Here is a 26,222-nt window from a genome sequence, read left to right as displayed (position 1 = left end):
CTTATCTACTGTGCAGATGAGAGGTGAAATCCAATAGAATGAATATTATTCATCATTCACTCTTCATGAATTTGAATATTAGTAAGACTGGCATTATAAAAATTAAGTATTGCGATTTTAAAAAATAAGTGGCCAGTATATTATTTAGCTATTAAAATTTTTAGGTTGGCCTGGACTTCCCCAGGCCAGTGGCGCAGTGGTTAAAAATCCTCCTGCCAATGCAGGGAACATGGGTTCAAGCCCTGGTCCTGGAAGATCCCACATGCCGCAGAGCAGCTAAGCCCATGCGCCACAGCTACTGAGCCTGCGCTCTAGAGCCCGCCAGCCACAGCTACCAAGCCCACGCGCGGCAACTACTGAAGTCCGCACGCCTAGAGCCTGTGATTCGCAACAAGAGGAGCCACTGCAATGAGAAGCCAGCGCACCGCAATGAAGAGCAGCCCCCACTCGCCACAAGTAGAAGAAAGCCTGCGCGCAGCAACGAAGACCCAACGCAGCCAAAAATTAAAAAATATTAAAAAAGTAAAAAAAAATTTTAGGTTGGTCATCTTTTTCTTATTCCTTTTAAAACCTCTTTATAACAAATCCTAGTGAGGAATCAGAGAAAGTGGATCTCATATATCGATGGTGGGAACGTAAAATGATCCCTTGAGTCTGGAGTAGTTTAGACATTTCTGTTTCAATACACTCATATCTATCACACACACACACACACACACACACACACACACACACACACGGCATTTCCTTTCCTTTTCCTCCATTCTTCCAACGGGTTTATTTGGAACCACAGTTACGGTGTTACATTACTATGACTTTGTAATGCTATTTGCAACTGACTCACGTAGTGTAACATGATTACTCTCTTTTTTTTACACAACCTTTTATTCTCCTTGAAGTCATATTTCCCTAATTTTTGACCCCTGGTCTTCTGAGCCCTGCCTTTGTCTTTGGACCCCAAAGGGAAAGCTTCCCCCCTCTGTCATAGGTACCGCCCTTCACATTGGGCCCACCTTCAGTGGCCTTTCCCCCATACATACGAACAGCTTTAGCACGTTCCAGCTGTTTTTATTTCCTAACCTATGGCCGCCATCCCTGTAACGTCAGAGCTTCTCCAAGCCCTGTGCCGTTCAAAAGTCCCTTCAGGCCAATTTCTCTAGAAACTTGGCCCAGATATCCTCTACCGGACGGTTCACCTTTTCCCAAACGCGAGCTGTGCTGTACGGATTCCTCCACTTCCTGTAAGATGGTTGCCCCCACTGGGCCGTTTCCTAACTTCCGTACAAAGTGGATCAACCTCACTGCCATTTAAATTTTCTTGCCAGCTCGCAGAAAGGGATTTACCCCCATGCCTTTCTTGTTTGCTGCAAGCTCGAGCTTATGCGCATATGTCCTTTTTTATTACGGGTTCAGGTGCCCCAAAATTGACAGTTTCGGTGACCTTCCGTCTTCCCAGTCTTCCCCGCGGACGAGGGAAAACGGGGCTCTTCGCTCTTCAGACGCCCGATGCCCAAACATGGCCGCGCCCGCTGGGCCACGCTAGAGGGCACGGCCAAGTTACCTCTGAAGAGAAGTCGGAAATTCAGTTGTCGTTTTGCGACAGAAACGTATCAGACCCTCGTTGGCCACCGTACCGCGGTGATGAGGGAAGCGACGAAGTTCCGCGAAGTAAGTTCAGCCGTGGATGGGTCGCGATCGTCCCTGGAGGAAGTCAAGTTAGTGGCTGGGTCTCTTCGTGTACAGTGGGGAGGGAGGGCGGGCCTGTCAGCGTCCGCGTTGGGTGATGCGTGTGGAATACAAGCGGGAGGACAGCGTGAATGCGTGTTCTTTTCCAGGGGAGTCCTAAAGTGTGGGTAACAGTGTATGTGTGGTTGGGGTACTTCTGGCTTCAGTCAGGAGATTCTCTTGTGGTTAGTGGTTAAAGATCCCTAGAGGTCAGCGATTTAGTCGCGAGGGCACGTGTTGGGGTCTTTGCCGTTTACTCTCTGTAGGGCTCAGGATTGCGAACTGGAGAGTGGTGTTTGTCAGTGAATGCTGTTTATGGTTCGGGTTTTGTTTGGGGCTAAAAGATGGAGTATCTGTTTCGGGGTTAATGGACGGGAGTCTCTGAGATTAACCCGGTGGTGGTAGTAATCGTTTGGGGTACAGATGCGTGTATGGGCTGATACTTTGGAGGCCCGAGTACTTTGGCCGCTGCGTGTTGCGTGTTTTGAGCTCCAACCTCGGCCTCTGTAACAGATGTGATGGACGTTAACGTCACCCTTCTGCCGTTTAGGTCGTCCGAGTCCTTTCTTCACCACTAGTTTTAAAATCCTCTTTGGCACCCAACATAACCCCTTACTCTTAAACTCTCAGAAATGAAGGTTTTTGGCGAGATGAATGATCCAGAGATCCACCAGATGAATATCTAATAGCAGTACGTTTTACGATATGTAAGATGCAGCTTTTATCCTTTGTCCTACAAGACTCCTGCACATTCCTCTTGGATATTTCTTTTCAGATTCTGTCTAAAACCAGTAAAATAACATCTCTGTCACCGTGAGTTCTGTTCCCAAAGGAAAATGCTTATAAAATTTTAGTGTATTTCAGTTTTAGGCGTTTATATTATGGCTTTAATATTCATAATTCAGATAAATTGTGTAAATGGTACTATGATTTTCTTTTTCACTTTATTTCATGGAATATAGATTTACAAATTATTTTAAATGCGTGAACTGGTGGTATTGTAAGTAGGTTTATATTCAGTGATTGCATACATCTATATAGAGGTGAAATATTTAAAATACTTAGGTGTCATTTTTTGGAACATTTTATGATTATGCGTTTACCTATGGATTTGTTCCCTTGCCTTTCATCTCCAGCCTAGACTACTTATTTTTTTTTTAAACATCTTTATTGGAGTATAATTGCTTTACAATAGTATGTTAGTTTCAGCTTCACAACAAAATGAATCAGTTATATATATACATATGTTCCCATATCTCTTCCCGCTTGCGTCTCCCTCCCTCCCACCCTCCCTATCCCACCCCTCTAGGCGGTCACAAAGCACCGAGCTGATCTCCCTGTGCTATGCGGCTGCTTCCCACTAGCTATCTACCTTACGTTTGGTAGTGTATATATGTCCATGCCTCTTTATCGCTTTGTCACCGTTTACCCTTCCCCCTCCCCATAGCCTCAAGTCCATTCTCTAGTAAGTCTGTGTCTTTATTCCTGTTTCACCCCTAGGTTTTTCATGACATTTTTTTTTCTTAAATTCCATATATATGTGTTAGCATACGGTACTTGTCTCTCTCTTTCTGACTTACTTCACTCTGTATGACAGACTCTAGGTCTATCCACCTCATTACAAATAGCTCAATTTCATCTCTTTTTATGGCTGAGTAATATTCCATTGTATATATGTGCCACATCTTCTTTATCCATTCATCCGATGATGGACACTTAGTTTGTTTCCATCTCTGGGCTATTGCAAATAGAGCTGCAATGAACATTTTGGTACATGACTCTTTTTGAATTATGGTTTTCTCAGGGTATATGCCCAGTAGTGGGGTTGCTGGGTCATATGGTAGTTCTATTTGTAGCTTTCTAAGGAACCTCCATACTGTTCTCCACAGTGGCTGTATCAATTTACATTCCCACCAACAGTGTAAGAGGGTTCCCTTTTCTCCACACCCTCTCCAGCATTTATTGTTTCTAGATTTTTTGATGATGGCCATTCTGACCGGTGTGAGATGATATCTCATTGTAGTTTTGAGTTGCATTTCTCTAATGATTAGTGATGTTGAGCATTCTTTCATGTGTTTGTTGGCCATCTGTATATCTTCTTTGGAGAAATGTCTATTTAGGTCTTCTGCCCATTTTTGGATTGGGTTGTTTGTTTTTTTGTTATTGAGCTGCATGAGCTGCTTATAAATTTTGGAGATTAATCCTTTGTCAGTTGCTTCATTTGCAAATATTTTCTCCCATTCTGAGGGTTGTCTTTTGGTCTTCTTTATGGTTTCCTTTGCTGCGCAAAAGCTTTTAAGTTTCATTAGGTCCCATTTGTTTACTTTTGTTTTTATTTCCATTACTCTAGGAGGTGGGTCAAAAAGGACCTTGCTGTGATTTATGTCATAGAGTGTTCTTCCTATGTTTTCCTCTAAGAGTTTGATAGTTTCTGGCCTTACATTTAGGTCTTTAATCCATTTTGAGCTTATTTTTGTGTATGGTGTTAGGGAGTGATCTAATCTCATACTTTTACATGTAGCTGTCCAGTTTTCCCAGCACCACTTATTGAAGAGGCTGTCCTTTCTCCACTGTACATTCATGCCTCCTTTATCAAAGATAAGGTGACAGTATGTACATGGATTTATCTCTGGGCTTTCTATCCTGTTCCATTGATCTATATTTCTGTTTTTGTGCCAGTACCATACTGTCTTGATTACTGTAGATTTGTAGTATAGTCTGAAGTCAGGGAGCCTGATTCCTCCAGCTCCGTTTTTCATTCTCAAGATTGCTTTGGCTATTCGTGGTCTTTTGTGTTTCCATACAAATTGTGAAATTTTTTGTTCTAGTTCTGTGAAAAATGCCAGTGGTAGTTTGATAGGGATTGCATTGAATCTGTAGATTGCTTTGGGTAGTAGAGTCATTTTCACAGTGTTGATTCTTCCAATCCAAGAACATGGTATATCTCTCCATCTATTTGTATCATCTTTAATTTCTTTCATCAGTGTTTTATAATTTTTGGCATACAGGTCTTTTTTCTCCTTAGGTAGGTTTACTCCTAGATATTTTATTCTTTTTGTTGCGGTGGTAAATGGGAGTGTTTTCTTGATCTCACTTTCAGATTTTTCATCAGTGTATAGGAATGCCAGAGATTTCTGTGCTTTAATTTTGTATCCTGCTACTTTACCAAATTCATTGATTAGCTCTAGTAGTTTTCTGGTAGCATCTTTAGGATTCTCTATGTATAGTATCATGTCATCTGCAAACATAGACTACTTATTTTTATTGCAATTGTAAACGTATTATTATTTGCTAACTCCCGTTTCCTTATAATTTTTTACAACATAAAAGAGCAGTTGACTTTATTTATTTTTGGCTGATTTTTAAAAAATTGAAGTATAGTTGATATACAATATCGTGTTTCACGTGTGCAGCACATTGATTCAGTTATACATGTATATATAGATATCTTTTTCAGATTCTTTTCCCTTCTAGGTTATTACAAAATACTGAGTATAGCTCCCTGTGCTATACAGTAGGTCCTTGTTGCTTATCTATATTACATATAGTAGTGTGTGTATGTTAATCCCATCCTCCTAATTTATCCTCTCCCCACGCCCCCCAGCAACTAACTTTTTTTTTTTTTTTGGCGGTACGCCGGCCTCTCACTGCCACGGAGCACAAGCTCCGGACGCGCAGGCCCAGCGGCCATGGCTCACGGGCCCAGCCGCTCCGCGGCATGTGGGATCTTCCCGGACCTTCCCAGACCGGGGCACGAACCCGCGTACCCCGCATCGGCAGGCGGACCCCCAACAACTGCGCCACCAGGGAAGCCCATAACTTTAAATATTTATGTTTGGTCACCTTACTAAATTCTTAAATCTACACTATCTTTCTTTCCACCCAACATTTTAGTGTGAAAATTTTCAAACATACAGAAATATTGAAAGGATTTTATATTAACCACCCATGTACCTACCACTTAGGTTTTATTATTAATAGTACTAGACTTGCTCTACCAGTTAGTTACCTAACCCTCTGTCCATCCTTCTGTTCATGTATCAGTCTTTTGTTGTTGTTGGTTTTGGTATATTTCCAAGTAAGTTGCAGACCTCTACCATTACTTTAAATACTTATTCAATCACATGATTAATTAAAGTTCTACTAACAGCCTTTTACTTGTTTCCTTTCTTTATGTAATGAACAGACATCTTATTTACAAATAATTTTGGCCTGGTGTGGAGTGAAAATTAATTTCGGAGCGAGATGAATCTGGTTTTTCAATCCAAATTCTGCCTCCTACTCATTGTGCAGTTTGTGTGACCTCTTGTCTGTTTCTGTCTTAGAAAAAAAGAAAAGAAAAGCGATTAAAATCTCTCCCTTAGAGTTATTTTGAAGATTCAAAATACCTTAAATAATGAACTGTGATGGCAGATGCATAGCATATCTGAGTAAAAAAGCTGCTAATTTCCCCATATTTGTGGCTTTGTGTTTTGTAAAATTTGTATTTATAACTCATTTTCTCTCTCCCTGCTTTCCTCCTTGTTTTCCCTCTCTATATTTTTGGAAATAAAACTTCGAAAGCCATGAACTTATATTAATGACCATGCTACAGCAATTTTATTTAAAGTGTAGAATCCTGATATTTCTCTGATATTTTTTTCTTCTTTTTTGGCTGCATCAGGTCTTAGTTGTGGTGCAGGCTCTTTGTTGCAGCTTGCAGGATTCTCTCTAGTTGTGGCCTGCGGTTTTTCTCTAGTTGTGGTGCGCAGGCTCCAGGGCGCCTGGGCTCTGCAGTCTGTGGCACGCGTACTCTAGTTGAGGTGCACGAGCTCAGTAGTTGTGGCGCGCCGGTTTAGTTGCTCCGCGGCATGTGGGATCTTAGTTCCCTGACCAGGGATTGATTTCGCATCCCCTGCATTGGAAGGCGGAATCTTTACCACTGGACCACCAGAGAAGTCCCCTCTCTGATTTTTAAAATATACATGCTCTTATGAAAAATATAGTGAAGAAAGTAAAAATGCCCTGTCAAATATCACACCTTTGCCAATATTTCCCTTTCAGAGATTCTTAGAAATGGATTTTTAGGTTACCAGTTGATAGTTTCATTGATCATTTTCGCTTGAATTTTAAATTATTCCCAGGAAACGTTCTTTTTAAACAGACACTTGACCTGTGTGTGCTTTAGAATCATATAGAATTTTTCCATTTTAATTTTGTAACCAGCCTCCTGACTAAACAGAGGTATAGACATATTAGGCAAATACAATTTGCCTCTCCTTATATTCAAAACTCACCTTTTATTATTATTTTTTCAAATTGCATTGCAGTGGACAATGTATCCAAACTCAGATTCTCAACCCTGCTATTATAGTGTAAAAACAGCCTAAGACAATAGTCAACAGGTGCGTCTGGCTGTGTTCCCATAAACCTTGATTTGTAAAAACGGGTGGTCCAGGCCCTGGAGAGTCTGTTACTGACTCTTGATTTAGATGATCATATGGCTTTTCTGCTCCAGTTCAGGGTTGGACACCTGGAGCCCATGGATTAACTCTGGCCCAGTGCCTGTTTTTGTTAATAAAGTTTTATTGGAACCTAGCACACCTATTTTTTTGTTTTTTAAATATGGCTGTTTTTTGGTCACATTGCTTGGCATGCGGAACTTGCCCTCCAGGGATGGAACCCGTGCCCCCTGCAGTGGAAGCATGGACTCATAACCACTGGACCACCAGGGAAGTCCAAAAGTATGACTGCTTTTGAGCTACAGTGGTAGAGTTGAGTAATTACCACAGAAGCCATGTACATTACATTTTCTGTCTCTTTTAACATAGAAATTATGTATGTTTTTAAAAGTTATTAGTTTTATTCTGACACCAGAGATTACAAATAATATACAGCCTTTATTTGTCAAAGTATTACTGTAATTAGTATGTTTATACTCTATCTATACAGAGATCTTGGAACACTCATTCATTTTCCCACCTCATAATTTATATGCTATCATGGTAAATTTTAACTCTATTTTTTTAATTAAATTAATTAATTTATTTATTAATTTTGCCTGCATTGGATCTTCATCGCTACACGCGGGCTTTCTCTATTTGCGGCGAGTGGGGGCTACTTTTCCTGCAGTGCGTGGGCTTCTCACTGCGGTGGTTTCTCTTGTTGTGCAGCACAGGCTCTAGCCGCATGAGCCCAGTAGTTGTGGCACACGGGCTCAGTAGTTGTGGCTCGTGGGCTCTACAGAGCGGGCTCAGTAGTTGTGGTGCACAAGCTTAGTTGCTCCACGGCATGTGGGATCTTCCCGGACCAGGGCTCGAACCTGTGTCCCCTGCATTGGCAGGTGGATTCTTAACTACTGTGCCACCAGGGAAGTGGTGGTTAACTGTCTATATTTTTAAAACCTCCTGAGATATGATCATTTTCCCAGCTGGTACTAATTTAGACTTAACTGCTTATTTACCAGTTTAGTTCCTTTTCATTCCTTGGTCCTCTGCTAACATTGGAGGACCCTTTCCTTTTGCTTGAAGAACATGTGCATTTGCTGTATTACAGGTCTTCTGATGAAGAATTCTCTCTGGTTTTGCCTGAAAATTTTTTTTTTAATTGAAGTACAGTTGATTTACAATGTTGTGTTAGTTTCAGGTGTACAGCAAAGTGATTCAGTTGTACGTACATATATATCTATTTTTTTTTCAGATTCTTTTCTCCTACAGTTTATTACAAAATATTGAATATAGTTCCCTGTGCTATACAGTACGTCCTTGTTGGTTATCTGTTTTATATATAGTAGTGTGTATATGATAATCCCAAACTCCTAATTTATCCTTCTCCCCCCCGACCCCTGAAAATGTTTTTATTTCAGTTTTATTCCTAAAGGATTTTTCGCTGAGTATCCTTTATATGTTTATGCTTATAATACTCTTATCGAGGATCAAGAAGTGGATGGTAATGAGAAATTACGTGACGGTGCTTCTTATTTGCTTAACATGATGTTCTTCAAATTTGAGTGTGTGAACCCGGGGATGTAAAAAGACTTCTGAAGAGGTACGTGGATGCACGTGGTTTAAAAGAAGAAAAATGTGTATATCCTGTCTGTGTGTCCTCTTTCCTAAAGTTGATCTACCTGTGGATTTCCCTGCTAGTGGGGTATTGTGCTGTGCTGGTTCTCCTTCCCACATCCCCTTTCACAGTCTTACTGCTTCCACTTTACAAGAGAAAGATGTACTTCCCAAATATTCGGAATGTTGTGTTTTATTGGCCCAGATGTAAAAGCTTCGTATTAAAAGGACCAATCGATCTTTGGGGGCCTTAATTTAAGATAAGTGGCCAGCAACACTGACAGCATCTAGGCCGAGAGAGAATGTGCCACTCAGAGTAAGTTGCTCTTCAGCCCACAGGTGCTGGCTCCCCAGGAACAAGAGGGATCAAAGGAAAGAAGGAGGAAAAGACTCTGAGACTTAAGTACTGTCAGTTCTGGAGACATCCTTGATTGGAGACTGACATTTTTGAACAGAAATTTACAGCTGATCCAGAAGAGCTAAAGACAGCATCCCAGTTTGCTGCCATTTCCCAAAGTCCGAAGAAAATGATCCAGGCCCAGGTGACTTTTGGTTTCTTTTATTCTTTCTTTATTCCCCAGTGGCTTTGCCTGTAAAAGTCAGTGCAGTTAAGTAGAAAAGTTTAAATGGATCCTAGCAGGATCTGGAGAAATCTTGGTAACGTTAGATCAGGAATGTATTATTCATAGGATTCATATGCTGTGACTCGCATTGGGATATAACATGTGAATGTGCAAAATCCTGTGAGTTATATTAGCTGTCAATTTGTGTCTAATGTCTCTGACAGCCATCACAAAACAGTCATAAGTTACATGATAGGCAGTACGACAAACTGCTTCTACTCCCAGCACTTCTGGCACCAAATGTGTGGGTCTTTCCAGACCAACAATCACTTCTCCAACCCTCTAGATACCAGCTAAGCGTCTACAATTTAATTCAATTACGACATTAACTACTGCACTTACTGTCAGTCTCCACAGGTTTAAGGGCTCAATCCCACAGGACTGCCCTCACTTTGGATGCCAAGTATTGGCTTCCCACAGTACCTATACTTCTGACTTGGCTGAAGATCTGGGGTTCCTGAAATCCCTTCCTCAGGTTCCATAATTTACTGCAACAGTTCACATAACTCAGGAAAAGACTTTGCTTACCTATACTGGTTCATTATGAAGGATACAACTTGGGAAGAGCCAAATGGAAAGATACTTAGGCAAGATATGAGGGAAGGGACAAGGACCTTCCATGCCCTCTATGGGAGTGTCACACCCCCCGCACCTAGATGTGTTCACCATCCCGGAAATGCTCTGAGCCCTGTAGTTTAGGGTTTTTTTTATGGAGGTCTGATTGGGTAGGTGTGGTAGATTAAATCAGTGGCCATTGTTGATTGGCTCAGTTTCCAGTCCCTCCCCCCTCCCTGGAGGGCTAGAAGTGGGGCTGAAAGTTCCAACCCTCTAATCACAAGGTTGGTTCCCTGGGCAACCAACCCCCATCCTGAAACTCTAGAGGTCCACCAAGACTCACTTTGCTAGCATAAACTCAGGTAAGTTTGAAAGGGACTTGTTATAAATAACACAGAATGCCCCGTACCTCTATTACTTAAAAAACTCCAAGTGTTTAGGAGAAATTGTGTTAGAAACTGGGGCTGAAGACCAAATACATGTTTCTTATTATATCACATATCATAGGGATCAACTGTGAGGGAAAAGCAGACCAGTTCCTTGAGGGATGTTAATGTTTCATGGCACATGGGTCTCAAGTTCACATAGGACTTTGACGGTTCTCCATAGAGGTGATGTGCTGGGTCCTTAACTGCAGTCCTTGACTGTCCTAACTTCTTTTCTTTTTAAATAAATTTATTTATTTTTGTTTATTTATTTTTGGCTGTGTTGGGTCTTCGTTGCCATGCACAGGCTTTCTCTAGTTGCAGCGAGTGGGGGCTACTCTTTATTGCGGTGCGCCTGCTTCTCACTGCGGTGGCTTCTTTTGTTGTGGGGCACGGGCTCTAGGGCTTCAGTAGTTGTGGCATGCGGGCTCAGTAGTTGTGGCTTGCGGGCTGTAGAGCACAGGCTCAGTAGTTGTAGCACATTGTCTTAGTTGCTCCACAGCATGTGAGATCTTCCCGGATCAGGGATCGAACGTGTGTCCCCTGCATTGGCAGGCATATTCTTAACCACTGTGCTATTGGGGAAGTCCCTGTCCTTTCTTCTTATAAATGTAAAAATGTGTTTCCTACAGCTGTTTCCTCATTTCATCTAATATGGTATTAACCCCGCCTAATGATATACACACATATATGTGCATTGTCTCTGTCTATATGTGTGTGTATATATATATATATTCTTTAAAGAATAGTCTTCTTATAAATTTGATCATCTAATAATCTTTTTTTTGGACTTTTTATTCTTTTTTTGTTTTTTAAATTTTTTATTGAAGTATAGTTGATTTACAATGTTCTGTTAGTTTCTGGTGTATAGCAAAGTAATTCAGTTATATGTATTCATATTCTTTTTCATTATGGTTTATTAGAGGATATTTAATAAAGTTCCTGATCATCTAATAATCTTTTATGCTTTATACATGTTTTGTACAGTTTTTTTTCTTTTCTTTCTTTACTTTTATTTATTTATTTAGTTAGTTATTTTTGGCCACTTGGCTTGTGGGATCTTAGTTCCCCAACCAGGCATTGAACGCGGGCCACAACAATGAAGGTGAAAGCACCGAGTCCTAACCACTGGACTGCCAGGGAATTTCCTGTACAGTTTCTCTTATTTTGTTTAGTATGTTGACCACTGAAATTAGTATGTATTGTCTTCATCTACTTGTAAGTAGCATATAGTTTGATATTAGTGAATGCTTGTGAGAGATCAGAAAATATGTATTGGTCTCTGCCCCCTGTTCCTGGCACAGAGCTCCTAAAACCCTTGTGATTCCCTAAGTGACAAGAACACTAGGAACATCTCCTGTTCTAATATTGGTCTTTGACCTCTGTTCCTGACACAGGGCTCCTGAAACTCTTGTCATTTCCTTGGTGACAGGAGTGACTTTGTTCTACCGAGGTGACTCTGAGTGAGCTCCTGGATGAGGGCTGGTAACAGGAAAGACCAAGCCATGATGAGAAGCTTGGCATTTTTAACCCTGCCTTACACATCTATTCTATCTGGAAGACTGTACCATAACATAGTATTCTACTAGGATTCTTATTTTATCACAGCATAAGAAGGAAAAACCCCACCAATTTCCTATATGGCAAAAGTGAGCAGAATAATTTCCTTTACATTTTTCCATGTCACCCAAAGAACATCACTTGGCCAAACGTGACTGTGTTATGACAGGAATCCCTGACGTATGACGATGTGACTATGAAGTTCACGTGGGAGGAGTGGCAGCTCCTGGACACTGATCAGAAGGACCTGTACCGGGATGTGATGCTGGAGAACTATAGCAACCTGCTGTCCATAGGTGAGGATGGCTCCCCTGGGTCCCTCAGAGGGTGCCTGTCAGTGGCCGTTCCATTCTCAGCCTCTTAACTCTTCAGACTAACTGCATTCCTCTGCAATGGTCGAGTCTCAGATCCTTCTCTTGCCCCAGACTAGAGGGTATAATAGCCCCTCTCCTGAGAGAAAAGCCTTGAGGTTACAGATGTGAAACCTGTTTATTCCCTCCATGTACCATTATCCCTTCCTGGCGTATCCCAGCCCAGTTCGGTATGTCTAAGTCTTCTATCATTTTTCATGAACAGGGTATCGAGCCAGCAAACCAGATGCTCTCTCCAGGTTGGAACGAGGAGAACAACTGTGGCCAGTAGAAGATGACAGCCACGGTCGAATCTGTCCAGGTGAGTGGGTGAGACCCAGCAAGGTGGGCAGCCAGGGAAGTCATACTCTGGTCAGGAAAGAAGGCGTCAGAGCTGTGATAGTGTCTGAGGAAATATAAGCAGCCCTACCACGTACCTCTCTTCCAGTGTAAGAACTCTTTTTCTTTGTGGAAGTTAAGAGGAAAATATATTCTTTTGTTTTCTTCTGAGATCTGATCCCTGCTTATTTCTAAACCATGAGTGTTGTTTTTTTTTAATTGTGTCTTTATTATTTATTTATTTATTTTCAGTTTTAAATTTTTGGCTGCATCGGGTCTTAGTTGCGGCATGCAGGATCTTCGTTGTGGCGCACGGGCTCTTCGTTGTGGTGCGCAGCCTTCTCTCTAGTTGTGGCGTGCGGGTTTTCTCTTCTCTAGTTGTGGCGCGCAGGCTACAGGGCATGTGCACTCTGTAATTGTGGTGTGTGGGCTCCAGAGTGAGCGGGCTCTGTAGTTTGCGGCACGCGGGCTCTAGCTGAGCTGTGCAAGCTCAATAGCTGTGGCACTCGGGCTTAGTTGCCCCATGGAACATGAGATCTTAGTTCCCTGACCAGGGATCGAACCCACTTCCCCTGCAATATAAGGTGGATTCTTTACCACTGGACCACTGGGGAAGTCCCTGATCCCCGCTTATTTCATACACATCTTATTTTTGTTTGTTTGTGTAGTTTTCTTCTTGCTTGGATTTTCAAATCTTCCTCTCCTTCGTTTACCATCACAAGATCTCTGTCTGTGTTACCGCCTCTCTTGCTGTGAAATCCCACTTTCCAGGCCTCTTTGGAAAGAGAACTTTGAGTTCATCATACTCTTCTTACCACTGTACCTTCTTCCTGCCGTATGAGGAAATAACAATTTCCCACCATAGCATGCAGCCCCACCTTGGATGCTGTGTCCCCATGATAACCTGGTTTCTGCTGTGCATTTTTGTGGTTCTTTGGTCCCCACCCCCTTCCAGCGTTTTCCATACTTTCATTTCCATTTTCTTCTCTGTTCTCATAAGTGTTAAAAGTTTCTTCCATTCCCATGAGTTAAGCTCTTTCTGTTCTCTGAAAGAGATGCCCCAAATTGACTTCTCTCTTAATATTGTCTAATGTACAATTTCTTTCTATGTATTTTATTCTTCATCATGGAAGCTGGCCTGTGACTTCCTAGTTTGTGTGTGAGAACAGAAATCTTCTCTCCATCCTTTTAAAAACTGAGGTTCTCTTTCAGTTCTACACATTTAAAAGAAAAACATGTCTTAGTGTAAAAATTGCTGTAAGGAAAATTAAAGCAGCTAATGGAAGAGTGGGTGTTGGGGCTTGGAACTGCCCTTTTGGAATGGGAGTGGCTCTCTGATAAGGTGCCTTTGAGCACATAGATGAGGGATATGAGTAATCTTCCTGGATGAGGAGTTTTCCAAATGTGAGACAGTGGGAATTTGAAAGACCTGAATCTGGAATGTGTTTGAGGGACTTCGGGGAAACTTACATGGGTAGAAGGGAGTGAACAAGAGGGAAAATGACTAGAGTTAAGGGTAACAGGGTAGTAGCTGCGGGTTTTGGTACATAGGTAACAAACTGCCTATCAAGGGCATTCAAGACCTTGATTCTTTTCTGAATAATTTGAGAAAACAGGATTTTGAGTAGAAGAGTGGCATTATACAATTTTTAAAGTGGATCACTTTGCCTACTTTATAGATGGTAGATATTATTGGGGAGGGGAATGTACTTTTATACTCTTGGTTACAATGTGTGACAATAAAATGATACAGATCAAAGTCATCAAAGATCAAATTATTCATGGGAAAGACTCCAGGAGAGGCTGCACACAAGGTTCCCGGTTGTCCTCTACCAGTGGAGTCATGTGAACAGTGCTGAATTTTCCTAGCAATGATGTTTGAATGTTTGACAGCATGTGTGAAGTGCTGCCAACCAGGGAAGTTCACCCAAGCCTGGTGCCTCTAGACCCCAGAATCAGAATGTTACAGTGTTGTCCAAAGTCCCAGGCATACAAAAACCGACATCTACCACAAATCACATTGTTAGCATAAACTCTATGATATGTCCTAAAATCTCATACCTACAAAGACATTCTCATCAGGTGGGATATTCCAAGGACTCAGAGGTATCCTCTAGGGCCAGTCCTTTCTTTGCAATGTTCAGGGATGGAGTAACTGCATATCATCATTCCCTTTTCGTGTAGGAACATAGGAGAGTATGTTCCAAGTAGAGTATTAGTTGGGAGTGTTGGTTACAGAAGATTTTATCTGTATTTGATGTTAGCGTTAGTGCTTTGCTAGAGTTAGCTAAATGGTGGTCTGCAGAATGAAGAAGAGGGAAAGTTGTTGGAATATGATAAACCTCAATAGTTTGTCACATTTACCTTGAAATCAGATGCTAAGGAGACACATTCTTATTTGGCATTGTATTTGTTCTATACACCTGGGTCTGCAAGTTTGTACCTGATCACAATTGTCAATGTTTGGTTCTCTTCAATGGGCTTGATTGAATTTTCAAACTCTACATGTTGAAATGGCTAAAGCCTTGGCCCTGTGCCTTGAGCTTTTATGATACATGTTTCCAAACATAGTCTTATCCAGTACTGTCTTTGAATACTCTGGTTTAAAAAAAAAAATTTATTTTATATTGGAGTACAGTCGATTTACAATGTTGTGTTACTTTCAGGTGTACAGCAAAGTGAATCAGTTATATATATATATATATATACATACATATATCTGTTCTTTTTCAATAATCCGTCAATGTTGATGATATCCACATTGCTATTTTCAGATAAGACCTTTTGAAACATTTATATATTCAACCCACTTCTTCATGTTTTGTATGCAGACAAGTAATAACCTCCTTAAGCTTTGTTTCACAGTGTGTGCTAGATTTTCTTCTCATTCTGGCCTTCAGTAATACTCCTCACATTATTAAGAGGCAGTCCACCTACCCAGTGGCTGAAACCACATAATTCTTGGAATAATCCTTGAGTCTTAACCTCTTCCGTGCTTCTCCCATTAAGTCCATCAGTGAACCTTGTCTTTTCTTTGAACATATCCTGATTTCCTCCACCTCCTACATATTCATTGCTCCTTTAACCGTGATTCACAGACTGCAATTGCCTTCTTTATTCCTTTGCTTCAGTTGTCTATGCCCAGAATTAAACCTGGGTGTCCTACAAATTTAACTCATTTCTGATACTATCTATGTGGAAATAGTGTCAGACCCTACAAGTTAAGGGTTCAGTCCCACAAGATTGTCCCCATGTCAGATGTCAGTTGCAACTCCAGATTGTTACCTGTGCTTCTGACCAACTGGCTATAAATTGAAGGTTCTCATGACCCTCTTCTTTCGTTCAATTAATTTGCCAGGGTGGCTCACAGAACTCAAAGAAACATTTACTTATGTTTACCAGTTTACTATAAAGGATACAGATGAATAGCCAGAGGAAGAGATACATAGGGCAAGGTCTGAAGGATTCCTGACAGAAGCAGAAGCTTCTGTCCCCATGGAACTGGGGAGCATCACCCTCCTCGCACATGGATGTGTTCACCCATCCAAAGGTTGAGCAAATCTTGTTAAGAGTTTTTATAGAGTTTTAATCTCTAGGCCCTCTCTCCTTTCCCAGAGGCTGCAGGGTGGAGCTGAAAGTTCCAACCTTCTAATCACTTAGTCTTTTTGGTGATCAGGCCCATCCTGAGGTTATGTAAGAACTCTATGCTAAGTCATCTCATTAGCATAAACTCAGTATTGAAAGATACTCCTGTCACTTAGGAAATTACAAGGCTTTCGGAGCTGTGTGGAGGAAGACCCAATATATTTCTTATCATATCACACATAGAATTGTCACTAAATAGTTACTTCACATGAAAGCATTTTTTGAAACAGTTTTCTTCCAAATTAAGATTATGAGAGATTGCGGAATGATTCCTTGTTCTCTTCTTTCCTAGAAATCAGGAAAGTTGATGACGCTCTGCAGCATCACTTGCCAAATCACAGCATTCAAAATATTGTGGAACAATGCTGCGAACATAATACACTTGCAAATATTGTTAATCAGAGCAAAAGTCATTTCCTTTTAAAGCAAAATTGTGATATGTTTGACTTACCTGAAAAACCTTTAAATTCAAATTTAAGTTTTGAAAACCAGAAGAGAAGCTGTAACTTAAAGAACTCTGCTGATTTTAATGGAGATGGGAAATCCCTTCTCCATGCTAACCACGAGCTATCTTTTACTGAAATTAAATTTCCTGTAAGTGCAAAACCCATCAGCAATAACTCCCTGTCTACTAAGCAACAGAGAACTCACAACATAGAGAAAGCCCATGTATGCAGTGAGTGTGGGAAAGCCTTCTTCAAGATGTCTCAGCTCTTTGATCATCAGAGAGTTCATACTAGAGAAAAACCTCATGGATGCAGTCTGTGTGGGAAAGCCTTCTCCAGAAAATCCAGGCTCACTGAACATCAGAGAACTCATACAGGACTGAAACATTATGAGTGCACTGAATGCGATAAAACCTTCTTCGAGAAATCGCAGTTCAACATACATCAGAAAAGTCATATGGGAGAGAAACCTTACACATGTAGTGAATGTGGGAAAGCATTCACCAAAAAGTGTCGGCTCATTTATCATCAGCGAACTCATACGGGAGAGAAGCCCCATGGATGCAGTCTGTGTGGAAAAGCCTTCTCTACAAAGTTCAGTCTCACTACACATCAGAAAACTCATACAGGAGAGAAACCTTACATATGCAGTGAATGTGGAAAAGGATTCATCGAGAAGAGGCGTCTTATTGCACACCATCGAACTCATACAGGTGAGAAACCCTTTATATGCAATGTATGTGGGAAAAGTTTCACCTTGAAGAACAGTCTTATCACTCATCAGCAAACTCACAGAGAAGAGAAACTGTATATGTGCAGTGAATGTGGGAAAGGCTTTTCAATGAAGCACTGCCTCATTGTACATCAGCGAACTCATACTGGAGAGAAACCCTATACATGCAATGAGTGTGGAAAAGGCTTCACCTTGAAGAGCCCTCTCATCAGACATCAGCGGACTCATACAGGGGAGAAACCCTATGTATGTAGTGTGTGTGGAAAAGGCTTCACCATGAAGAGTGATCTTATTGTACATCAGCGAACTCATACTGCAGAGAAACCCTATGTATGCAGTGACTGTGGGAAAGGCTTCACTGTGAAAAGCCGCCTGATTGTACACCAGCGAACTCATACAGGGGAGAAACCCTACGTGTGCAGTGAATGCGGAAAAGGCTTTCCAGCCAAGATCCGGCTGATAGGACATCAGCGAATTCATACAGGAGAGAAACCATATGTATGCAGTGAATGTGGTAAAGGCTTCACAGAGAAGAGTCATCTCAACGTACACCAGCGCACTCACACAGGAGAGAAACCTTATGTATGCAGTGAATGTGGCAAAGGCTTAACTGGGAAAAGCATGCTCATCGCACATCTGCGAACTCATACTGGAGAGAAACCATATGTATGCAATGAATGTGGCAAAGGCTTCACCATGAAGAGTACTCTGGGTACACATCAGCAAACTCACACTGCAGAGAAACCGTACAAATGCAACGAGTGTGGTAAAGCCTTTAGGAAGAAGACATGCCTCATACAACATCAGAGAGTTCACTCAGGAAAAACTTCCTTTGCATGTACTGAATGTGGAAAATTCTCTTTGCGCAAAAATGATCTCATTACCCATCAGAGAATTCACACAGGAGAGAAGCCACATGAATGCAGTGAATGTGGGAAAACCTTCACCACAAAGTCAGGGCTCAATGTTCATCAAAGAAAACATACAGGAGAGAGGCCCTATGGATGCAGTGAGTGTGGGAAAGCTTTTGCCCACTTGTCAATCCTTGTTAAACATAAGAGAATTCACAGGTAGCCACTCTGGGGAAGCCTGTTGCCAGTTGTACTCAAGATAATAGTATGCAGAGAAGAATCACAATGCAAAGAATGTGGTGTTATCTTTAGTGATCAATTACCTCATATTTTATGTTGATGAAAAAATTTACAAGAAAACTCAGACACAATCAGCCATGGTGAAAATGTTTTAGGACATTTTATTGTCTAAAAAGTGTATGCTAAGGGCTTGCCTGGTGGCGCAGTGGTTACGAGTCCACCTGCCAATGCAGGGAACATGGGTTCGAGCCTTGGTCTGGGAGGATCCCAAATGCTGTGGAGCAACTAAGCCCGTGCACCACAACTACTGCGCCTGCATTCTAGAGCCTGCAAGCCACAACTACTGAGCCTGCGTGCCTAGAGCCCATGCTCCACAGCAAGAGAAGCCACCACAATGAGAAGCCCGTGCACTGCAATGAAGAGCAGCCCCCGTTCTCTGCAGCTAGAGAAAGCCCACGCACAGCAACGAAGATCCAACGCAGCCAAAAATAAATAAAAATTTTTTAAAAAGTGTATACTGAGATAAAGCCTAAAATGTGAAAGACTAGGAAAGACTTCATTGGTAATAGACTCTTATCATATGTGGTCATCATAGATCATGAGTGAATGAATATTTCTAACTGGTAGAAATATAATTGTGGGAAAGCCTTTGCCCAGAAGTAACACCTCAAGAGATGTCAGTTAACACTAGAGAAATACTTTTCTATGGTGATGAATATGGTAGGGTTTGCAGTAATAAATATTGCCTCATCATTTGCCAGGAAATCTGTGCAATAACACATTTAGTATGGTGGCCTTTAACAAAATATCAGACAACTTAATGAAGGAAAGAAGCCTTGGAGAAATGATGAATGAGAACATTGTGTTACAGGTCTAAACTTAAGGGGTAATACACCTCACAAACAACTGGGGAAAGGATACCTTCAGCCATATTTCTAGATGCCTTGTCATTGATCTTATAAATTTTACATAGTGGCAGTTACTCTCATCGTGGATTAAATTTTAGTATATACAGTGCAGGAGTGTTCAATTATTTAATTAATTTTTGCATTTCTTTGGTTCCAAGTTTAAATGTTATTTCAGAATATTTGAAGTACTTCAAAATGAAGAAATATATTCATTTCATAAGTATAAGTCAACATATTTGGTGTGTTTAACCAAGTTTATAAGTAGCAGCAGGGGGTTATAAAATTAATATAAATGTGATGTTTTTATAACTTTTAATTTTGAAGTAAGTTTAGAATCACAAAAACTGAAATATTCCAGAGATTTCCTAAATCACCTTCAGTCCACTATTCCCAAAGGTAAAACCTTATATAACCACACAGTTTACTATCAAATAGAGGAAAGTGAAATTGTTACATTGCTGTTAACTACAGGGTTTATTTCTATTGCACCAGTTTTAACGTGGTTTTTAAATACCGCCTTAAACTTTATCACATATGTAGGTTCCTGTAACCAACACCCCAGTGAAAATTCAGAATGCTTTGTCAAAACAAACTCCCTCATGCTACATCCTCATTGTCACATCCTTTCTCCAACACTAATCCTATAATTTTATCATTTATAGAATATTAGAAAAATAGAATCGTTTAGGATGTATCCTTTTGAGATTGACTATTTGAGCTTGTGAAATTGTAGAAAATAGACATATTGGTCTCTGCCCCCGGTTTCTGGCACAGAGCTTCTGAAACCCTTGTAAATTCCTGCATGATAAGAGCATGTGGAGCATCTCTTGTCCTATTGATGGGACTATGGGTGGGCTCATGAATGGCTCCTGGATGGGTGCTTGTCACCAAAAAAGACTTGGAATTTTCAGCCCACTCCCCATCCTCCAGAGAGGGGAGAGGGGCTAGAAATGGAGTTACTAATTGATCATGCCTAATGTGAGGAAGCTTCCATAAAATCCCAACAATAGTAGGGGCTATGGAGAGCTTCCAGAAGGGTGAACACATTGAAGTACAGGGAGTGTTAACACACCCCCAGCTCTATGGGGACAGAAGCTCCTGTGCTTAGAACACTCCCAGATCTCACTCTGTTTCTCCTCAGCTTGTTGTTCATTTCTGTCCTTTATCGTGTCCTTTAATAAACTAATAAACACAGATAAGTGTTTCCCTGAGTTCTGTGAGATAAATCAAACTCTAGCAGATTAATCAAACCCGACAAGGGGCTCACGCAAACCTCCAATTTGGAGCCAAGTCAGAAAAGTTGTAGGTAACTTGGGGACCAGCTATTTGCGATTAGTATCTGAGGTGCGGTGGGAGCAGTTGTGGGACTGAGCTCTTAACTGGTGGGATCTGGCACTATCTCCAAGTAGATAGTGTTAGAATTGAGTTAAAATGTAGGACCCAGCTGACAGGAATTGCTTGGTGTGTGGGAAACCCACACATTTGGTGACCAGAAGTATTGAAAGTGTGTGTGTGGCAACAGGGTGAGAGTAAAGGAGAAAGACAGGAGGAAGTCTGACTGTAGCTTTTCCCAATACAGACTTCAAGTAAATTCAACCTTAGATCCAACTAGAAACTCTGGGCATCTTCTCTGCCACAGAATATCAGACTGTAATAGAGGCGGGGCAGGTGCGTAGCTGTTAGTGCATGACTGGTAGCCGTCCCACTCAGCCATTGACTGGCATCGCAGTGGGTCCCTTCTCCTTCCCTTCCTCTGTGTAAGCGGAGCCCACATTCATACTGAGGGAAGATGGTTTTTTTGAGACACTAGTCTGCCATCTCTGTCGGCTGGCTTTCCGATTAAAGTCGTTACTCCTTGCCTCAACAGGTCATCTTCCGATTTATTGGCCTGACCTGCGGCAAGCAGAGCAAGTTTGGGCTCTGTCCGTAATAAGACTCCAGGCAAACTGGTAGTACCCAAGGTGTTCCTGCCTAACTGCACAAGGTCACCATCATCTTGTCACTTTTGCCCAAAGTGATGACTGGAATGCATCTCACACCACGTTGGCCTTGGATTTGTGCTGGCCTCTGAAAACTTAAATTAGCTCTGTGACTGAGACTATCTCTTGCAAAGAGAGGAAGGCACTGGGGTGCCCAGAAGACATTTCCATGTCTTCTCACCCAGCAGTCTTAGCAGCTTTTATGGCCACTCCTGTTGGAAGCGCCAGAACCTCTAGGAGGTCACAGTGCTGTGTGTCCTCATAGAACCTGTGCAAGTCTTCTGGAACTGAACAGGAGCCCTCAGTGCCCCTAGCAACAGCCAAGGAGGCATTGCGGGGAGAGCGCATCAAAATCAGAAATGGTTTTGGACCAGGTTCAGCCTTTGGCAACTACTGGAGGAGTCTTCAGAGACTCAATATCTGCTGAGCCTGATTCTGGGCAAGGATCCCCAGTGAGGGGCCTGTGGGGTCAGTGAAGAGGGAATGTGTGTCAGTGACGGCATTTGGGGTTTTATTTGGCTTCAGTCACTGAGGAATCTGGGCGTTAGTGATGGGCCTTTGATTGAGGCTTAACCTGTAGAGATTAATGATCGAAGTTCTTGTTGGTCAGGGTTTAGGGTCTATATGTTAGGTCTGCAAGACTCGGTAATTGAAAACTGGATGGAAGTGTGAAACCAATGAGCACTGCTTCTCCCCTAGGTTAGCAATTTAACGTCCAGCTTATGATCTGGAGAAGCCTGGAATTGGGGGAGGAGTGTCAATGGGCAAGAATGTCTGTGGTAAATTTCAGATTGAATTTGAGGTCAGTGTTATGTAGGGAGTGCAGAGTTTGTCTGTGTTTGACAGCACAGAAGTCTGGAAGTTTTGAGACCCATAGTCCCAGGCTAGTGGTGTTTAGAGACTTGACCTTTGGATGCTGGAAACATTTCTTTTCAGGTTGTCCAGTCCAAGTCCTTTCTCAAAGTTCTTATTAAAAATTTGTCTCGGACTTCCCTGGCAGCGCAGTGGTTGAGAGTCCGCCTGCCGATGCAGGGGACACGGGTTCGTGCATCGGTCCGGGAAGATCCCGCATGCCGCGGAGCGGCTGGGCCCGTGAGCCATGGCCGCTGAGCCTGCGCGTCCGGAGCCTGTGCTCCGCAACGGGAGAGGCCACAACGGTGAGAGGCCCGCGTACGGCAAAAAAAAAAAAAAATTTGTCTCCTACATACACTCTTATCATTGCCTGCACAAAAATCAGAATAATTCACCGTGGTCAAGTGGTGTGTATAGGAATAAAGACAGGATTTCTGTTCATCTTACTGCAAAGTTTAGTCTTGGATATTTCCTTTCAGATTTCTTTGACACAAGTAAGAACAACAATTTTCCTGAGTTCTACTCCTCAGTGAGAGCCATCTCATTAAAAAAACTTTTTTTCAGGCTACCTTTCTAAAACTTGGGATCATCTGTACGAACATACATTCAAGAATCTGCCTATCGTCTAACATGGCTGTATTTCTTCTGCATTGTCTCTGGCAAATAATCGAAATTCCTGTTACTCCACATTATCACCAGCATTTCATATTTTCAGTTTTTGGATTTCAGCAAGTCTAATACCTGGGTATTTGTATCACACTGCTGCTTTTTAAAAATTATTAGCATTATTCACATTTCTGTTTTAATTTGCATCTCCCTAACAACAAATGATGCAGACCATCTTTTCATATGCTTGTTTGCCATCTGTTATCTTTGATCAAGTGTCTGTTCAAGGTTTGCCTATTTTTGAAATAGGAGTTTCTTGTTGACTTTTCAGAATTCTTTCTATGTTCTGGATACAAGTCCTTTACCAAGTATAGGACTTATAGGATGAATGTGTTGAGATTCTTTTTTTTTTTTTTTTTTTTCTGAACAAAGTGTAAAGGTTTTTTTTTTATTATGTGTAACATAGGCAAAATTATTTAAGTCAATAAATTTTTAAGGAATTTCACATGTTCTGATTCTTTCCACTGCCAATCACCTTAGTTCCTCCAAAGTCATAATCTTCAAGATGAGATAGCCCTTTCAAAAAAGAAGTTTTGCTCAATCCACACAATTCTTTTAGTTGAGCTTCTTTGATCTCCAGTAGAATACAGACACACTTCAAAATTCTCCACCTGTAATCTTTGGGATCCAATTTCCTCAAGCAGTTTACTTTAGGACCATGTTTAGAGTCATGAGATAGATCTGCCCGCTTCAGAGTTTGACACCCTCTAAAAATGTATTAAGTTCAAATCATATTCACTCCTAAGCTATCACACCCTAGAACAGTACAGATCATTGGGATATGCCAATACCTTTTTAAAATCCTGACACTGTGTTCTCAAGATAAAAGCCTAAAAAAAGAAGCCATCTTTGTTTCATGTCAACATTAGAGTATGAACTCGATATAGCTGATAATTTAAAAACTTAATATATAAGGGAAATTATCAGCTCTATAGTCCTGGAAGCAATCTTTATGTTTATCAATACACCCCCATCACTTGAATCTGTTTTAGGTATCATGTCCCTTCTTCCCTGTACCAAAACTCATACTAAACAATGAGTTCTGGGTTGCAAAAGAGGATTTTTGCACCTGTCTATAAGGAGAGTCTTTTGAGATTTTTTTTCTCTTTGTTTTTGTTTGTTTTTTGCCTGTGGACTGCCAAATGTTCCAGCAGCATCTGCTGAAAAAGTCTGTATTTCTCCATTGAATAACCTTTGTATATCTATCAAACGCTTGAGTATACTTGGCTCATGTGGGTCTTTTTCTGGGATCTTTGCTCTGTTCCATTGATCTATGTGTCCTTTCACCAATAATACTAAAGGTTTATGAGTCTTGAAATCTCTTGGTGTGAGCCCTGTATAATGGTTCTTTTTGGTCAGAAGTTGTTTCGCTATTTTCAGTGGAGAAACCTGGCAAATAATACCTTTGCCAGTAGATCAGTGTTGTCATTTTGATATTCAATACCCATAAACATGTGGTGTCTTTTCCAAAATGCATAAATCCCTGTTTAATGAGGAAAACAGACCAACCTAAAAGAAGGTCAATATACAACATACCTGATCAGTACTCCTCAAAATAATTGAGGACATGAAAAAAAGACTGAGGAATGGTCATGGAACAGAGCAATTCAAGGAAACATGATGTCTAAAGGCAGCATTCTTCCCTGGGTTGAATCCTAAGACAGAAAAAGGACAGTAGTGGAAAAATTTGTGAAATCCAAATAGAATCTGTAATTTAGTTGAGTGTCATACCAATGTTAATTTCTAAGTTTGACAAATGTACCATGGTTACATAAAATATTCGCATGAGAGGAAGTCAAATGAAGGTATATGTGCACTCTTTGTAGTACTTTGTCACTTTCGTGTAAACCTAAAATTTCCCCAAAATAAAAATTTATTTAAAATAGGTATAATCTATGTCAGTTATATCTCGGTAAGTCTGTAAAAAAAAAAATACGTAATCTAATTTTATCACTTACATTCTCATAAACATTTCCATATTATAAAATGTTTTGTATATCTCTATATAATTAATATTAAGTGGCTGTAATAATATCATGGGTGAACTAGTAGAATGGTAACTTGAGTCACATATAAAAGGTATGCATTGAAGTGGGGTATGCTTGAAAAACATAACATATTCAACTATGTTCACTTTTTATTATGATCCTCTCATTATTGAAATTCTCACTCCAAGATTTGTTGTACTGTTTTTCTTATAAGTCCCAGACATCTCCATTTACTTTTAATCCTAGATAGTTTATAATTTTGCAATTATATTTGATGTCTTTAAAAAAATCCATATGCTATAAATTTTGTACACAACAGAAATTCATTTTAACAGCTTTATGGTCATAATTTACATATAACATTTACCAGTAGTAAGCGTACAACTCAGTGACATTTAGCAAGTTCATAGAGTTGTGCCACTATCACCACGATGCAATATTTAGAAAATTTCATAACCCACAAGAAGTAACTGGATAGTTGTTTTGTCATTAAGTTTTGAGAACTCTTGATATATTCTGAATACAAGTCTTTATCAATAGATGTTAAATGTGTCAATATTTTCTCCCAGTCTCTGGCTCTACTCAATACTTTATTAAAGCTGTGCTTAGAAATACAAAAGTTTTTAATTTTAATAAAGTCCAATTTATTATTTTTCCTTTTATGGCTCATACTTTGTCTTGTCACAGAACTCTTTGGCTAACTTAGGTTCCTCTTCGCCTCTCTAAGTTTCATACTTCTTCTACCTCTTAAATTTAGGTCTGTGATCTATTTCGAGTTAATTTTGTATATGGTTAGAGTTATGGGTCTTAATTTATGTTTTTGCAAATAAGTATACAATTTTTCCAGCATAATTTGCTGAAACAACTAACCCCATGGAATTATCTTAGTGTCTTGACCAAATAGATATTGACCTTAATACTTTTGGACTCCATTCTGGTTGTGCCTTTCTCATTGGTTCCAGACCTTTACTGGCCTCATTTTTAAAGTGGCCTTTCCCCGAGGCTCCAATCCCAATCAAAATTTAGGCTTCATCCCTGCCGCTCTTTTCCTCTTGAACGTGATGGCCTGTTTCACACTGTGCCAGTTTCTCGAAATCTTATTCGGTCCTTAAAAGCCGCTTCCTGCGAGAAATGTTCCTCCGAAGTTTTTGGGGGGATGTCCGATTACCGGATGTACTGCCGTTTCTGATTCCAGGAGTTCGTTCTCTGCTGCTATACCGACACCTGAACCCTTGGTCCTTTTCGAAACCCGCCCCCCTCCTTTTTTAATAAAGGCCTCGGCGATGTTACTCGTCTC

General features: G+C 40.8%; 1 protein-coding gene and 1 non-coding gene across 4 annotated transcripts; one reads left to right on the top strand and one right to left on the bottom strand.

Annotated features, from left to right (window-relative positions):
* Positions 1 to 1,651: 1,651 nt before the first annotated feature.
* LOC132416374 (zinc finger protein 615) lies at positions 1,652 to 25,496 on the top strand. Of its 3 annotated transcripts, none has more exons than XM_069540195.1 (6): positions 1,652 to 1,715; positions 8,570 to 8,751; positions 9,098 to 9,307; positions 12,098 to 12,224; positions 12,505 to 12,600; positions 22,420 to 25,496. In XM_069540195.1, the coding sequence occupies exons 3-6, from the start codon at positions 9,293 to 9,295 to the stop codon at positions 22,527 to 22,529; spliced, it is 348 nt and encodes a 115-aa protein (XP_069396296.1). In that variant the 5' UTR covers positions 1,652 to 1,715; positions 8,570 to 8,751; positions 9,098 to 9,292; the 3' UTR covers positions 22,530 to 25,496. The 3 variants fall into 3 exon arrangements, with proteins under 3 accessions (XP_069396296.1, XP_069396297.1, XP_059855707.1); XM_069540196.1 differs by having other exon boundaries at positions 22,356 to 22,487; XM_059999724.1 differs by lacking the exon at positions 22,420 to 25,496 and adding an exon at positions 16,555 to 20,650.
* Positions 23,934 to 24,020, bottom strand: LOC132417353 (small nucleolar RNA SNORA40). The gene has a single exon (XR_009517795.1). It is a non-coding gene; the product is annotated as a small nucleolar RNA SNORA40 (small nucleolar RNA).
* Positions 25,497 to 26,222: the final 726 nt, after the last annotated feature.

Source organism: Delphinus delphis, chromosome 20 (genome assembly GCF_949987515.2).
Source record: "Delphinus delphis chromosome 20, mDelDel1.2, whole genome shotgun sequence".
In the NCBI taxonomy this organism is placed as follows: domain Eukaryota; kingdom Metazoa; phylum Chordata; class Mammalia; order Artiodactyla; family Delphinidae; genus Delphinus; species Delphinus delphis.
This window is presented reverse-complemented; position numbering and strand designations above follow the sequence as displayed.